At 65.4% G+C, this 15,411-nt stretch overlaps 1 protein-coding gene across 2 annotated transcripts; it reads right to left on the bottom strand.

Annotated features, from left to right (window-relative positions):
• Positions 1-3,963: 3,963 nt before the first annotated feature.
• BCL6B (BCL6B transcription repressor) lies at positions 3,964-14,621 on the bottom strand. Of its 2 annotated transcripts, XM_074983078.1 has the most exons (9): positions 14,344-14,621; positions 11,724-11,904; positions 10,771-10,992; positions 9,770-10,156; positions 9,385-9,497; positions 8,765-8,965; positions 8,307-8,437; positions 7,894-8,031; positions 3,964-7,667 (listed from the first exon to the last, which is right to left on the bottom strand). In XM_074983078.1, the coding sequence occupies exons 2-9, from the start codon at positions 11,897-11,899 to the stop codon at positions 7,536-7,538; spliced, it is 1,500 nt and encodes a 499-aa protein (XP_074839179.1). In that variant the 5' UTR covers positions 11,900-11,904; positions 14,344-14,621; the 3' UTR covers positions 3,964-7,535. The 2 variants fall into 2 exon arrangements, with proteins under 2 accessions (XP_074839179.1, XP_074839180.1); XM_074983079.1 differs by lacking the exon at positions 8,765-8,965 and having other exon boundaries at positions 3,965-7,667; positions 14,344-14,620.
• Between the last annotated feature and the right edge of the window lie 790 nt (positions 14,622-15,411).

Below are 15,411 nucleotides of genomic sequence, written 5' to 3'. Positions count from 1 at the left end.
GCTGTGCTAGGTGAAGATGGGAGCCCTATGGGGTGGAGTGGGGCAGAGCTGGGACCCGTTTCCCCGACCTACAGAGAAGCTGCTGCCAACCCAACGGGGCGGACAGCTCAGAGGTTCCTCCCACAAAATGCGTCTGAGCTTCGCGGCGGCCAGCGGGGGACTCACGTGTGGGGTGAAATCGCCCGTTGGCCGCGTCCAGCTGGGCCGGGCAGGGGGCTCGTGGACGGGATTTTGCTTGTGAAGCAGAAGCCAGGGAACGGCCTCAGGTTTTGCTGGAGGGGGGAACCAAAAAAAAAATTTGGAGCACGGGGTTGCTTCTTTGGCAGCTGTAAAAACACTGGGAGCCCCGTGAAAATCACCGTGAAAGAGAAAGAAAAGTCAGAGAGCACCGTGGAAATCGCCGTGAACGAGAAATAAAAGAGAGCCCTGCAAAAATCACAGTGAAATAAGAAGAAAATCACTGCACCCCGTGCAAATCACCATGAAAGAGAAATGAAAGTCAGAGAGCCTCGTGATAGCACCATCAGAGAGAAGTGAAAACCATTGTGCAAAAGAAATAAAAGTCAGCCACGTGAAAATCACCATCAAAGAGAAGTGAAAATCAGGGTGCAAGAGAAATAAAAATCAGCCTTGTGAAAATCAGCGTGAGAGACATCGAAAGTCAGAGAGCCCCGTGAAAAATCACTGTGTGAGAGAAATAAAAATCAGCCTCATGAAAATCAGGGTGAAAGAGAAGGAAAAGTCAGAGAGCCCTGTGAAACTCACTGTGCAAGAGAAATAAAACTCAGCCCCTCCAACAATCAGCATGAAGGAGGAAGACAAGTCAGAGAGGTCCGTGAAAATCACCGTGCAAGAGAAATAAAAATCAGCCCCGTGAAAATCAGCGTGAAAGAGACCGAAAAGTCAGAGAGCCCCGTGAAAATCACCGTGCAAGAGAAATAAAAATCAGCCCCTCCACCAATCAGCATGAAGGAGGAAGACAAGTCAGAGAGGCCCGTGAAAATCGCCGTGCAAGAGAAATAAAAATCAGCCCCGTGAAAATCAGCGTGAAAGAGACCGAAAAGTCAGAGAGCCCGTGAAAATCACCTTGCAAGAGAAATAAAACTCAGCCCCTCCAACAATCAGCATGAAGGAGGAAGCCACAGTCAGAGAGGCCCGTGAAAATCGCCGTGCAAGAGAAATAAAAATCAGTCCCGTGAAAATCAGCGTGAAAGAGACCGAAAAGTCAGAGAGCCCCGTGAAAATCACCTTGCAAGAGAAATAAAACTCAGCCCCTCCACCAATCAGCATGAAGGAGGAAGACAAGTCAGAGAGGCCCGTGAAATCGCCGTGCAAGAGAAATAAAAATCAGCCCCGTGAAAATCAGCGTGAAAGAGACCGAAAAATCGGAGAGCCCCGTGAAAATCGCCGTGCAAGAGAAACAAAGCTCCAAGCCTGGCATGCGCTGGCTGTTAAGAAAGGGGCGAAGGAGGGATAAACAGCCCTTGATCTTTGCGGTGGGCAGCTCGGGCCTGAGCCGTGCGTGGAACAAATCCAGCGGTGATGACAGTGCAGTCGTGGGCCTCGGGAAACCCCAGCCCCCCGGGAAACAAGGCAGGAGGGAGTCCGGGAGCCACTAGGGGGCAGCCCAGGCTGCAGGATGGGCTTGGGGGGGACCGGTTCTGGAGGGGTGGATCCGGTGGGGGGGGCGTGTTTTCCTTGGCAATCGGATATGGAAATCTCTCGTCCCCCTCCCGCCCGCTCCCAGCCCTGCTGTAGTACAGGGAGCTGGGAAGGGGGAGCTGACGGCTGTGCCCCACAAGCTGGCAGTGGGGGAGGTCTGTGGGCGCACCGGAGGAAGGGGACTTGGGGGGTGCACACAGTGCTTCTTATCTGAGGAGGGGGGGCCTTGTGTCACCAACTGCCCCGCCCCAGAGCTGGGCGCATCTCGGCCCCGGGCGAGGGGTCCCTGTGTCACCAACTGCCCCCCCGACAGGTGGGCGCATCTCGGTGCCAGGCAAGGGGTCCCCGTGTCACCGGCCACCCCACCCCAGAGGTGGGTGCATCTCAGCCCCGGGCGAGGGCTCCCCGTGTCACCGGCCGCCCCGCCCCAGAGCTGGGCGCATCTCGGCCCCGGGCAAGGGGTCCCTGTGTCACCAACTGCCCCCCCCACAGGTGGGCGCATCTCGGCCCCGGGCAAGGGGTCCCCGTGTCACCAACTGCCCCCCCACAGGTGGGCGCATCTCGATGCTGGGCGAGGGGTCCCCGGGTCCCCGGCCGCCCCGCCCCAGAGGTTGGCTCATCTCAGCCCTGTGTCACCGGCCGCCCCACCCCAGAGGTGGGCGCATCTCGGCCCCGTGTCACCGGCCGCCCCGTCCCTGTTCGTTTCTGGGCTCCCCCAGCTCAGGGCCCTGGCACAGCCCCAGGGCCCTGACTCACTGCACATCTCTGGGTCGCTGGCCAGGATGGGTCAGGCCGGGTGACGTGGTCCCACCTGCTTCCTGCTTCTGTGACTGCAGAGGAAGGCGCTGGGGGGGGCCATGTCGACCCACTCCCCGGCTCCGGGTGGCAGGAAGGAAATCCGGCCAGCTGGGCTTCATCTGCGGCCGTGCTGGGACTCCAAGAGGAGTGGGGGGGAACCGGTGCCCCACTGATCCTGGGGGTGCAGAGGGTAGGGCTGGCCCCCTAGAATTCACTCCACCTTCCTCCTGTAGGGGAGGGTGTCGGGGGGCCTGGGGAGGTGGGTAAGGGGTGTGCCTCACTGGGGGTAAGATTGGGGAAATCCCCTCAGTTAGGGGGCAGTATGGGGGCCAAGACACATAATGCTATAAGGGGCGCCGGCTCCCACCCGGCCCCAGAGCAGGGATTGGCTGGCTCAGTGGGGCTGGGGGCCAGGACTCCTGGGTTCTCTCCTCAGTGGGGGCCGGTGGGTAGAGCAGGGGGTGGGAGCCAGGACTCCTGGGTTCTCTCCCTGGTGCTGGGAGGGCAGTGGGGGCTGGTGGGTAGAGCAGGGGGCTGAGAGCCAGGACTCCTGGGTTCTCTCCCCGCCGCTGGGAGGGCAGTGGGGGCTGGTGGTTAGAGCAGGGGGTGGGAGCCAGGACTCCTGGGTTCTCTCCCCGGCGCTGGGAGGGCAGTGGGGGCTGGTGGTTAGAGCAGGGGTGGGAGCCAGGACTCCTGGGTTCTCTCCCTGGAGCTGGGAGGGCAGTGGGGGCCGGTGGTTAGAGCAGGGGGCCGGGAGCCAGGACTCCTGGGTTCTCTCCCTGGAGCTGGGAGGGCAGTGGGGGCCGGTGGTTAGAGTAGGGGGCTGAGAGCCAGGACTCCTGGGTTCTCTCCCCGGCGCTGGGAGGGCAGTGGAGGCTGGTGGTCAGAGCAGGGGGCCGGGAGCCAGGACTCCTGGGTTCTCCCCCTGGAGCTGGGAGGGCAGTGGGGGCCGGTGGTTAGAGCCCTGGTGTTCTCTGTGGCTGACTCCCCCGGCCCCTGGGGTGGCTGCAGTTTCGGGGGGGTGTGACTTGGGCCTGGCCCTGCAGCCGATGATGCGAAGGCAGCTGGGAGCCCGGCGGGTGACTCCCACCCCCAGGAAGTGCACAGCTCCGGCAGTGACGCCGTGCGGGGGCGCAGGCAGGACGCAGCTGCCCCGGGGCCATTGTTATGGGAGGAAGTCAGGATGGGTTCCCAGCGGCCCATAAACCCAGCAGGGCAGGGAGACAGCCTGGGGGGGGCCGAGATCCCTCCCCGGCGCTGGGAGGGCAGTGGGGGCTGGTGGGTAGAGCAGGGCCGGGAGCCAGGACTCCTGGGTTCTCTCCCCGGTGCTGGGAGGGCAGTGGGGGCTGGTGGTTAGAGCAGGGGGTGGGAGCCAGGACTCCTGGGTTCTCTCCCTGGTGCTGGGAGGGCAGTGGGGGCTGGTGGGTAGAGCAGGGGGTGGGAGCCAGGACTCCTGGGTTCTCTCCCCCGTGCTGGGAGGCAGTGGGGGCTGGTGGTTACAGCAGGGGGGCTTTCTCCAGGCAGCCCACCCCCTTAGGGTTTTCCCCTCGTGCCTCACCCCAGAGGCAGTCGCAGCCCCTGTGCCGGCTGCAGCGTGGTCTGCGGATGTCCAGGGCAGGAATTGAGAGACGGCCTCCCTGAACTCAACACAACCCACACAGACCATCAGTCCAACAAAGCTTTATTGAGCCCAGGCAGCAGGTCACAGGTTGGGGGGACACAGACACCCCAAAGTCAGCTCTTTGTCTCCTCTCAGCCCCTCACCCACGAGACCACAGCCGCGGAGCCACGACTTGAGTCACCTCTCCCACCCCGTCCCGTCCGCCAGTGACTTCCCGACTCAGCTTTCCTGGTCACATGTGCTTGGAACTCCCCTCAGTTTGGGAGCAGTACGGGGGCCAGGACACACAGTGCAACCTCGGAGCTGATGACCCCCTCGGGGCAGGGACTGTTTAGCTTGAGGGGCTTGGGGAATAGAGTAGGGGTCTGTCCCTTCTCGGGGGTGCCAGCTCTCTCCGAGTCCCACAGCAGGGAATGGGGCGGGGGCCTGTCCCCATAGGAGGCACCCTACATCTGCCCAGCTTTAATAAGGGCAGCCAGTCCCACCCTTGGGTGCTCAGCTTATGCCAGGGGGACCCTGATTTACCCCCTCTGGGTGGAGTCGAGGAGAGGGCCAAGAAACAGACCCTGTGGCCACACGCCCACGTGTGTTCTAGAGCCCTCTCGAATCCCGTGGGAGGATGGTCTAGATCCCAGCCTGTCTGTCTGGATGTCACTGTCCACCCCCGGCCTCTTCTCGACTGGGATGACCATCCTGGGCGGCGCGGACTGCCCCACACGAGCCGTTCGCACCAGTCCGCTCCGTTCTAGAGGGGCCTTCCATTCCCCTCGCCAGCTCCAAGCAATTCTAGACCCGGCTGGCCATTCTGGACTGGGCTGTTTGTTCTCGGCTGCCCGTGGGGCCCAGTTCTACACCCCACGGGCCATTCCTAGGTTGTTTTCGGCCCTGTGATCCCCTCCAGCCTTTGTCCCCCTCCCCGAAAAATTGAAGCTTCCCTCCTCGGTACAGAACCTCGTCTGGAGCAGCAAAGACCAGCTATTCTAGAGCCACTGGGATTCCAGATCACAGCTTCCTCTCTGCTCTGGAGTGGGGGAGAAAGGGGCCGTCTTCTGTACCCCCCCCACGTAGGCACCGTACTCTGCCTGCAGAGGAGATTCCTGACCTCACGAGCCCACCGATCGCTCGGCTGTGTTCTAGATTCATCGATACTCCGGTTTGGGGGGTCAGAGACCAAAAACATTTGGTGTCATCCGAGGTTCAAATGACCCAAGAGCCTCTGGTGGCAGCTGAGTAATCTAGAACCTCTGCTCTAGAGACCCCAGTGTGGCGTAGAACTGGTGATGGATACAATCAGTTGCCAATAAAGTCAAGAACAAAGGGCATAGTCTAACCCCATAGCACAGTCCAGAGCTATTCTAGAGCCCAGGGTCTCATAGACAGAAGGCCTCAGAGGTTCTAGTATCAGGAGACACATTGAGAAGAAGCCTGGACATCAGGAACCCATATCCAGAAGACCTCATCGGCCACACATTAGAGGGACCCTACGGCATCATCTACCTTTTGAGCATCCAGAACCCCCTCTCCTGAAACCTTGGACCTTCGGAGGGTGGAATATAGAGTCTGCAAAAAAGGCTGCTGGAGCCACACCTGAGTGATTCTAGAGCTGGAACGAATTCGGGAGAAAGTTCTGGATCCAGTGATCCCATCTCTAGATAATTGTGGGTGCTCTACACTCAGAAGGTGGAACGTTTACACACTGGAGAACATAATCTGGAACACGGGGTCCCTTAGGTTCTAGACTCTGTTCCAGATCCTGCTCCAGAAGCGCCGCCCCGCCCTTAGATTTTATGACTTGCGCACAGATGGTTTGCCCCACTCCATGCCTTCAGCCATCCGGAGCACATCAAGGACCCTTTGCATGGGCCCACCACCCTGCGGCTCTAGAGCGGTCTAGAAGGGGAACTAACTAGCCGAAGACCCAGTCGCCAAGGTCAGCGACTCTTCCTGTTGGCTCAAAGCACAGGAAAAGAAAGAGCGGCCCGGCTTGCCGGGTGGGGAGGGGGCATGAAAAAAATATATATATATACACGTGTCAGAAAAAGTCGTCATCAGCAAAAAAACGTTACTTTTCTTTTTAGAGAACTTTTGTGGAAAAACGAAGAAAACATTTTCTTTAAAAAAAAAAAAGAACTAAAAGACGTATATTCGGTTAAAAATTGCCGCTCGGTGAGGAGAAGCTTAACCGGAGCGACTCTGAATTAAGACCGGGTGAAACAAAATTCGGGTGGTCCATAGGGACCTTCAGAGTAGGGGCAATCTCGAGTGAAAGCAGACCCCGCCGTTGTCCCTCAAGATGTCCCGTGGAGAGGTGAGAACTTAACTGGAGAGATCTGGGGCGACTGAGGCTTCCTGAGGGGGTTGAACCGGAGTCAAACCGGAGTCACTCCAGGGGGGTTTAGACGGAGGTTAGAAGCGGGGGGGAGGCTCCACACAGCTGAGTTGAGCTAAGGGAAGGGGTAGCTGAAGTCGTCCTCTGTCCACAGAGGCCACCAGGAGAGGGGAATTCGGAGTGACTCTGGAGTGAAGCCGGATTAACCGAATGAGCTAGAAGGCGGTGCAACTCGGGGGAAAAGTAAGTAGCTTTTGGTGAGTTGGTTTCCCACAATGCTCTGCCTGCAGAGCGCTGACACCTTAGAGAACCCAGGAGTCCTGGGGGAGCAGTGGGGGCTGGTGGTTAGAGCGGGGGGGGGGCCGGGAGCCAGGACACCTGGGTTCTCTCCCCGGCGCTGGGAGGGCAGTGGGGGCTGGTGGTTAGAGCAGGGGCCGGGAGCCAGGACTCCTGGGTTCTCTCCCCGGCGCTGGGAGGGCAGTGGGGGCTGGTGGTTAGAGCAGGGGGCGGGAGCCAGGACTCCTGGGTTCTCTCCCCGGCGCTGGGAGGGCAGTGGGGGCTGGTGGTTAGAGCAGGGGGCCGGGAGCTAGGATACCTGGGTTCTCTCCCCGGCACTGGGAGGGCAGTGGGGGCTGGTGGTTAGAGCGGGGGGGGGGCCGGGAGCCAGGACTCCTGGGTTCTCTCCCCAGCACTGGGAGGGCAGTGGGGGCCAGTGGTTAGAGCAGGGGGTGGGAGCCAGGACTCCTGGGTTCTCTCCCCAGTGCTGGGAGGGCAGTGGGGGCTGGTGGTTAGAGCAGGGGGCCGGGAGCCAGGACTCCTGGGTTTTCTCCCCGGTGCTGGGAGGGCAGTGGGGGCTGGTGGTTAGAGCGGGGGGGGGGGGCCGGGAGCCAGGACTCCTGGGTTCTCTCCCTAGTGCTGTGGGGGCTGGTGGTTAGAGCTGGGAACCCGGACTCCTGGGTTCTCTTTTGGTGGGGCAGGGGAATCAGCAGACCCCCTCAACCTGCACACTAAACTGCCCCCCCCCACCATCCCATAATGCCCCTGCTCCCTTGCATCCCCAGCCCGGGGGGGGGGTTCTAGGAACGGCCCCTGGGGGAACGCGCGGTGCTCTCTCTTCTGCCCCGCTCAGCGGGGGGCGGCGCAGGGACCGGCCAGCACCGCGTAGCGGACCTTGGTGTTGGTGATGGCGCCGTGTTTCTGCCGCAGGTGAAGCCGCAGCTGGCTCTTGTGGCGGAAACGCAGCCGGCACGCCTCGCACTAGGGAGGGGGCACGAGGGGGGGGGGTCAGCCTGCGGGGAACCCAGGAGTCCGGGCTCCCCGCCCCGCCCCCGCGCTCTAACCACCAGGCACCACTGCCCTCCCAGCGCCGGGGAGAGAACCCAGGAGTCCTGGCTCCCGGCCCCCTGCTCTAACCACCAGCCCCCACTGCCCTCCCAGCGCCAGGGAGAGAACCCAGGAGTCCTGCCCCACCCCCGACACTCACATGATATGGTTTCTCCCCCGTGTGGATGCGGATGTGGCTCTTGAGTGTCTGCAGGTGCCGGAAGCGGGTGCCACATGTCTCGCAGGGGTACGGCTTTTCCCCCGTGTGGATCAACACATGCGCCCGGAGGTGAGCGACCTGGAAGGGGAGTGACTCTGGATCAGATTTGGGGGGTCTGCAGTCCCTGGCCTGGCCTATGGGGGTACTGCTCCCCATTGGCGTGGACAGGAGACAGGGGCTGCAGTACTTGGCCCAGCCACTAGGGGGATATCATCGATAGGAGCCAGGGGCTTCAGATCCCACTTCTGACACCAATAGATTTTGGCTCTGAAGGATTATAAGTGTGTCTTGCTGCTCGTTGCCCCACACCTCTCCCTCCACCGCCCCCGCAGCTCCCGGAGCCCCGCTCCCACCTGCACGAAGCTGGAACCGCAGGTCTCGCACTTGTAGGGCTTCTCGCCCGAGTGGATGCGCGAGTGGGTTTTGAGGTTCGCCGGCCGGTTGAACTGGGCCCCACACACCCCGCAGCGGTACGGCTTCTCACCTGGTGGGAGATGGGGGGAGTGACTGGGGGGGGTGGAAGAGCAGTGCCTGCCCCCCAAGTACCCCTGTTCTCTACCGTCTCCACCTGTGCCCCAGGCCCTCCCACAATCCGCTGTGTGCCGTCCGATCTCCCCCTAGGGCCTTCTTCCTTCCCTCTGTCCCCTTCTCCACTGTTCCTGGCCATGCCCACCTCCCCATGGCCCCTCCCCGACTCCACCCCCTCCTTGGCCCCTCCCATTTCCCCATCGGCTCCTCCCACCTCATTAAATGTCCTCCTGTCCACCCCAGCCCTGCCCCTTCCCCCCGGCTCCCACCAGCGCCCCCCTACCAGTGTGGACGGCCCGGTGGGAGGCCAGGTTCCCCTTGTAGCGGAAGGTGGAACGGCAGAGCTGGCACTTGAAGGGTTTGTGGTCGTGGGGGACACCCGCTGGGGCCTGCCCCCTGGACACCCCCCCTTCGCCCCCATCTTCCTCCTCCTCCTCCGCTCCCAGGGCCAGCTGGCAGGCCCCACAGCCAAAGGGCCCTGCACCTGGGGGGGGGCGCGAGAGAGGTCAGGATGTGGTCCAGGGGGTCCCCCATGCTCACAGCGTGTATGGGACTGGTCCATATCCCTTACGCCACGTATATGGGACTGGCCCCTCCCGCAATGTGCATGGGACTGGTCCATACCCCTTACACCACGTATATGGACTGGTCCATATCCCTTACACCACCTATATGGGACCGGCCCCTCCCACAGCGTGTAAGGGACCGGTCCATATCCCTTACTCCACGTACATGGGACCGGCCTCTCCCCTAGTATATATGGGCCTGGTCCCTCTGCCCACAGGGTATGGGCCTCCCTCTTGCCCCCACAATGCAGCTGTGAAACTGGCCCCCTGCCCCCCAGCCTCAGCACCTACACACCGGCCCCTTCGCCCCATTGGGATGGAGCCCCCTCCCCCTCACCTGTTGCCGGCTGGGGCCACGGCTGGGGAAGCTGGGGGCAAGCTGGGCGCAGTGGGGTCCCTGGCTCCTGGCTTGGGGGGCACGGGGGGTGCTGAGGCCAGGTGGGGTGCAGCCTGTGGGGAGATGGAAGAGAGGGGTGGGGCAGGGCAACCACAAAGCAGAGCTACCCCCGCCCTGGGTCCAGAGCCAGCCCCCCTCCCCTGCACACGCGCTATATGGACCAGAAGAGCTGATACCAGCAGTTTATGGACCGGGCTCAGCCAATGGGACCAGGCCTCCCTTCCCCTCTGGCCACACCCCCGTCACTGACCACGCCCACTCCCCAAAGCCCCGCCCGCTATGGACAGAGTCCCATCCAGGCCCGCCCCCAAGCTCAGCCACTTACCCACCGGGCCGGCTCCCAGGGCTACCCCCATCCTCCCTGCCCCCCTGGGCCCCCTTGATGGGAGGCTGGGCCAGGAGCTTGGGGGGCAGGGGGACGGCCCCCTGCTGGGCATGGAGGGCGAGGACCTTGTATTTCTTCCAGTGGCAGGCCCTGGGGGCAGGGGTGCAGCCGCTGGACTCCTGGGGCGAGGCAGGGTGCCCCTCGGAGCGGGAGGGGCTGTCGGGGGGCCTCTGCTCCACCCCTGGGGGCGCCCCCCCTGCCTCCGCAGCCGTCGGCGAGGGACTCCCCGGGCTCTGCCCGACGGCCGGCGGGCTGCTGGGGGGCGCCAGGAATTCGGGGTCCCCCACGGAGGGGAGCGGCTTGGGAGGGCAGCTGATATGATCGGAACTGCAAGAGAAAGGGGGCAAATGTGGGGGGAGGCAGAACCTCAGCTCCCCACTTCCTGGCCCTGCCCCATTCCCTGCCCCTGAGCCGGCCAGTCCTGCCCTGGGCCGGGGGGAGCCGGCGCCCCTAGAGGGGCCAGGCCCTGCCCCATTCCCACCCCCTGAGCCAGCCAGTCCTGCCCTGGGCCGGGGGGAGCCGGCGCCCCTAGAGGGGCCAGGCCCTGCCCCATTCCCACCCCCTGAGCCAGGCAGTCCTGCCCTGGGCCGGGGGGAGCCGGCGCCCCTAGAGGGGCCAGGCCCTGCCCCATTCCCACCCCCTGAGCCAGCCAGTCCTGCCCTGGGCCGGGGGGAGCCGGCGCCCCTAGAGGGGCCAGGCCCTGCCCCATTCCCTGCCCCTGAGCCAGCCAGTCCTGCCCTGGGCCGGGGGGAGCCGGCGCCCCTAGAGGGGCCAGGCCCTGCCCCATTCCCACCCCCTGAGCCGGCCAGTCCTGCCCTGGGCGGGGGGAGCCGGTGCCCCAGAGGGGCCAGGCCCTGCCCCATTCCCACCCCCTGAGCCGGCCAGTCCTGCCCTGGGCCGGGGGAGCCGGTGCCCCAGAGGGGCCAGGCCCTGCCCCACACCTGGCCTGGAGGAAGCGGTCACAGGTCTCCACCACGTGCTCCATCTGCAGGTAGGCGGCCGTCCGGAGCAGGGTGGGCGCCGAGGCCGGGCTGAGGGGCAGGCGGGAGGTGTACATGAAGTCGAGCAGGGCCTGGAAGCCGGCGGGCTGGATGGAGCTGGGCAGGGCCAGGACGCTGAGCTCCCGGCCCCCCCGGCCCAGGAAGATGGAGTAGAAGAAGCCGCTGCCGTGGGGTGGGGGAGAGAGGAAGGGTCAGGGCAGGGGCATTCGGGGCAAGAACTACAACTCCCAGCATGCACTGGGGTGGCCACGCCCCTTCTTCCCTCCCCCTACCACAGGCTCCGCCTCCCCTCCCCGCCATGCTCCCGGAAAAGCCACGCCCCCCACCTTCCACAGCCCCCTCCAAGGACCTCTAGCCACGCCCACACCTGCCCTGGCCACGCCCCTCCCCTCCACCCACACCTTCCAAAGCCCCCTCCAAGGACCTCTAGCCACGCCCACACCTGCCCTGGCCACGCCCCTCCCCTCCACCCACACCTTCCAAAGCCCCCTCCAAGGACCTCTAGCCACGCCCACACCTACCCTGGCCACGCCCCTCCCCTCCACCCACACCTTCCAAAGCCCCCTCCAAGCACCTCTAGCCACGCCCACACCTACCCTGGCCACGCCCCTCCCCTCCACCCACACCTTCCAAAGCCCCCTCCAAGGACCTCTAGCCACGCCCACACCTGCCCTGGCCACGCCCCTCCCCTCCACCCACACCTTCCAAAGCCCCCTCCAAGCACCTCTAGCCACGCCCACACCTGCCCTGGCCACGCCCCTCCCCTTCATTAGCCACGCCCAGACCGCAAGCCACACCCTTGGGGCATGCTCTGCCCTCTGCAGCCCCGCCCCTTCTGGCCCCGCCCAGCTGGGCAAGCCACGCCCCCACCCCGCACAGCTCCGCCCCCTTACCTGCAGGCGGCCAGCACAGCCTTGTGGGCCAGCAGGGGGCGCCCCCCAACCAGCAGGGTGACGTCGGTCAGGAGGTGGCGGTGCCGGAGGTGGTCCAGATTCAGGAGCACGTCCCCGGCGTGCCGGGTGAACTCCCGCACCGAGCCGGGCGGCCCCACGGCGCTGCCCCCGCTCATGGTGCCTGGGGGCCCCCAGGCCGGGGCAGAGGAGACGGGGTCACCCTGGGGGGCGAACTCCCGGCCCCCTGCTCTAACCACCAGCCCCCACTGCCCTCCAGCGCCGGGGAGAGAACCCAGGAGTCCTGGCTCCCACCCCCTGCTCTAACCACCAGCCCCCACTGCCCTCCAGCGCCGGGGAGAGAACCCAGGAGTCCTGGCTCCCAGCCCCTGCTCTAACCACCAGCCCCCACTGCCCTCCCAGTGCCGGGGAGAGAACCCAGGAGTCCTGGCTCCCGCCCCCTGCTCTAACCACCAGCCCCCACTGCCCTCCCAGCGCCGGGGAGAGAACCCAGGAGTCCTGGCTCCCACCCCCTGCTCTAACCACCAGCCCCCACTGCCCTCCCAGTGCCGGGGAGAGAACCCAGGAGTCCTGGCTCCCACCCCCTGCTCCAACCACCAGCCCCCACTGCCCTCCCAGCGCCGGGGAGAGAACCCAGGAGTCCTGGCTCCCGGCCCCTGCTCTAACCACCAGCCCCCACTGCCCTCCCAGCGCCGGGGAGAGAACCCAGGAGTCCTGGCTCCCACCCCCTGCTCTAACCACCAGCCCCCACTGCCCTCCCAGCGCCGGGGAGAGAACCCAGGAGTCCTGGCTCCCGCCCTCTGCTCTAACCACCAGCCCCCACTGCCCTCCCAGCGCCGGGGAGAGAACCCAGGAGTCCTGGCTCCCACCCCCTGCTCTAACCACCAGCCCCCACTGCCCTCCCAGCGCCGGGGAGAGAACCCAGGAGTCCTGGCTCCCACCCCCTGCTCTAACCACCAGCCCCCACTGCCCTCCCAGCGCCGGGGAGAGAACCCAGGAGTCCTGGCTCCCACCCCCTGCTCTAACCACCAGCCCCCACTGCCCTCCCAGCGCCGGGGAGAGAACCCAGGAGTCCTGGCTCCCGCCCTCTGCTCTAACCACCAGCCCCCACTGCCCTCCCAGCGCCGGGGAGAGAACCCAGGAGTCCTGGCTCCCACCCCCTGCTCTAACCACCAGCCCCCACTGCCCTCCCAGCGCCGGGGAGAGAACCCAGGAGTCCTGGCTCCCTGCCCCCTGCTCTAACCACCAGCCCCCACTGCCCTCCCAGCGCCGGGGACAGAACCCAGGAGTCCTGGCTCCCGCCCCCTGCTCTAACCACCAGCCCCCACTGCCCTCCCAGCGCCGGGGAGAGAACCCAGGAGTCCTGGCTCCCACCCCCTGCTCTAACCACCAGCCCCCACTGCCCTCCCAGCGCCGGGGAGAGAACCCAGGAGTCCTGGCTCCCACCCCCTGCTCTAACCACCAGCCCCCACTGCCCTCCCAGCGCCGGGGAGAGAACCCAGGAGTCCTGGCTCCCTGCCCCCTGCTCTACCCACCAGCCCCCACTGCCCTCCCAGCACCAGGGAGAGAACCCAGGAGTCCTGGCTCCCGCCCCCTGCTCTAACCACCAGCCCCCACTGCCCTCCCAGCGCCGGGGAGAGAACCCAGGAGTCCTGGCTCCCACCCCTGCTCCAACCACCAGCCCCCACTGCCCTCCCAGCGCCGGGGAGAGAACCCAGGAGTCCTGGCTCCCACCCCCTGCTCTAACCACCAGCCCCCACTGCCCTCCCAGCGCCGGGGAGAGAACCCAGGAGTCCTGGCTCCCACCCCCTGCTCTAACCACCAGCCCCCGCTGCCCTCCCAGCGCCAGGGAGAGAACCCAGGAGTCCTGGCTCCCACCCCTGCTCTAACCACCAGCCCCCGCTGCCCTCCCAGTGCTGGGGAGAGAACCCAGGAGTCCTGGCTCCCAGCCCCTGCTCTAACCACCAGCCCCCACTGCCCTCCCAGCGCCAGGGAGAGAACCCAGGAGTCCTGGCTCCCAGCCCCTGCTCTAACCACCAGCCCCCACTGCCCTCCCAGCGCCGGGGAGAGAACCCAGGAGTCCTGGCTCCCGGCCCCTGCTCTAACCACCAGCCCCCACTGCCCTCCCAGTGCCGGGGAGAGAACCCAGGAGTCCTGGCTCCTGGCCCCTGCTCCAACCACCAGCCCCCACTGCCCTCCCAGCGCCGGGGAGAGAACCCAGGAGTCCTGGCTCCCGGCCCCTGCTCTAACCACCAGCCCCCACTGCCCTCCCAGCGCCGGGGAGAGAACCCAGGAGTCCTGGCTCCCGGCCCCTGCTCTAACCACCAGCCCCCACTGCCCTCCCAGCGCCGGGGAGAGAACCCAGGAGTCCTGGCTCCCACCCCCTGCTCTAACCACCAGCCCCCACTGCCCTCCAGCGCCGGGGAGAGAACCCAGGAGTCCTGGCTCCCACCCCCTGCTCTAACCACCAGCCCCCACTGCCCTCCAGCGCCGGGGAGAGAACCCAGGAGTCCTGGCTCCCACCCCCTGCTCTAACCACCAGCCCCCACTGCCCTCCCAGCGCCGGGGAGAGAACCCAGGCGTCCGGGCTCTCACAGCTCACCCTGTCCAGCAGGGACCTTCCGACGATCCTGCCTGCAGGAGTTCTGGGCTGCTGGGGGGGGGGGGTCCCAGCTGAGCCCCCCGGCCCGGGAGAACCAGCCTCAACCGGCTCCGCCGGGGCAGGGGGTTTTATAACGCAGTGGGGCGCGGCGGGGGCGGGGGGGGGCTCTCCCTAGTTCACATCCTTCCTGCTCCGGCCCGGGGCGGGGGGGGTTGGAATATTAATAGACTTTTCAGGAAAAAGGCTGGATACATCCCACGCCCCCAGCTCCTGGCTCTAACTCCTAGTCCGCCCTGCCCTCCCAGCGCCGGGGAGAGAACCCAGGAGTCCTGGCTCCCACCCCCTGCTCTAACCACCAGCCCCCACTGCCCTCCCAGCGCCGGGGAGAGAACCCAGGAGTCCTGGCTCCCACCCCCTGCTCTAACCACCAGCCCCCACTGCCCTCCCAGCGCCGGGGAGAGAACCCAGGAGTCCTGGCTCCCACCCCCTGCTCTAACCACCAGCCCCCACTGCCCTCCCAGCGCCGGGGAGAGAACCCAGGAGTCCTGGCTCCCACCCCCTGCTCTAACCACCAGCCCCCACTGCCCTCCCAGCGCCAGGGAGAGAACCCAGGAGTCCTGGCTCCCACCCCTGCTCTAACCACCAGCCCCCACTGCCCTCCCAGCGCCGGGGAGAGAACCCAGGAGTCCTGGCTCCCACCCCCTGCTCTAACCACCAGCCCCCACTGCCCTCCCAGCACCAGAGAGAGAACCCAGGAGTCCTGGCTCCCGCCCCCTGCTCTAACCACCAGCCCCCACTGCCCTCCCAGCGCTGGGAGAGAACCCAGGAGTCCTGGCTCCCGCCCCCTGCCCCTTTGGGGAGGCACCTGCCTTTCCCTCGCCCCAGGAACGGGGAGCGCTGGGCTGTGGGGGCAGCTGGGAGTCTGGTCCCGCTCTCTGCTGCTTCCTTGTATTGTCCTGGCCCGTGGCGGGGGGAGACCCAGAGGGGGGAATCCGGGGGCCGGGAAACGGCCTGTTTGCTTTGGACCCTGCTTGGGTGAGGGGAAATCCCATCAGTCGCCGTGTCCCC

This window comes from Carettochelys insculpta, chromosome 34, assembly GCF_033958435.1.
Source record: "Carettochelys insculpta isolate YL-2023 chromosome 34, ASM3395843v1, whole genome shotgun sequence".
NCBI classification, from domain to species: Eukaryota; Metazoa; Chordata; order Testudines; family Carettochelyidae; genus Carettochelys; species Carettochelys insculpta.
This window is presented reverse-complemented; position numbering and strand designations above follow the sequence as displayed.

Coding starts and splice junctions, on each gene's coding strand:
- BCL6B (XM_074983078.1), bottom strand. CDS start 11,899: ATGAGCGGGGGCAGCGCCGTGGGGCCGCCCGGCTCGGTGCGGGAGTTC. Junction 10,993..11,723: donor GCTGTGCTGGCCGCCTGCAG/GTAAGGGGGCGG, acceptor ACCCCACGGCAG/CGGCTTCTTCTACTCCATCT. Junction 9,498..9,769: donor CCTGGGAGCCGGCCCGGTGG/GTAAGTGGCTGA, acceptor ATCTCCCCACAG/GCTGCACCCCACCTGGCCTC.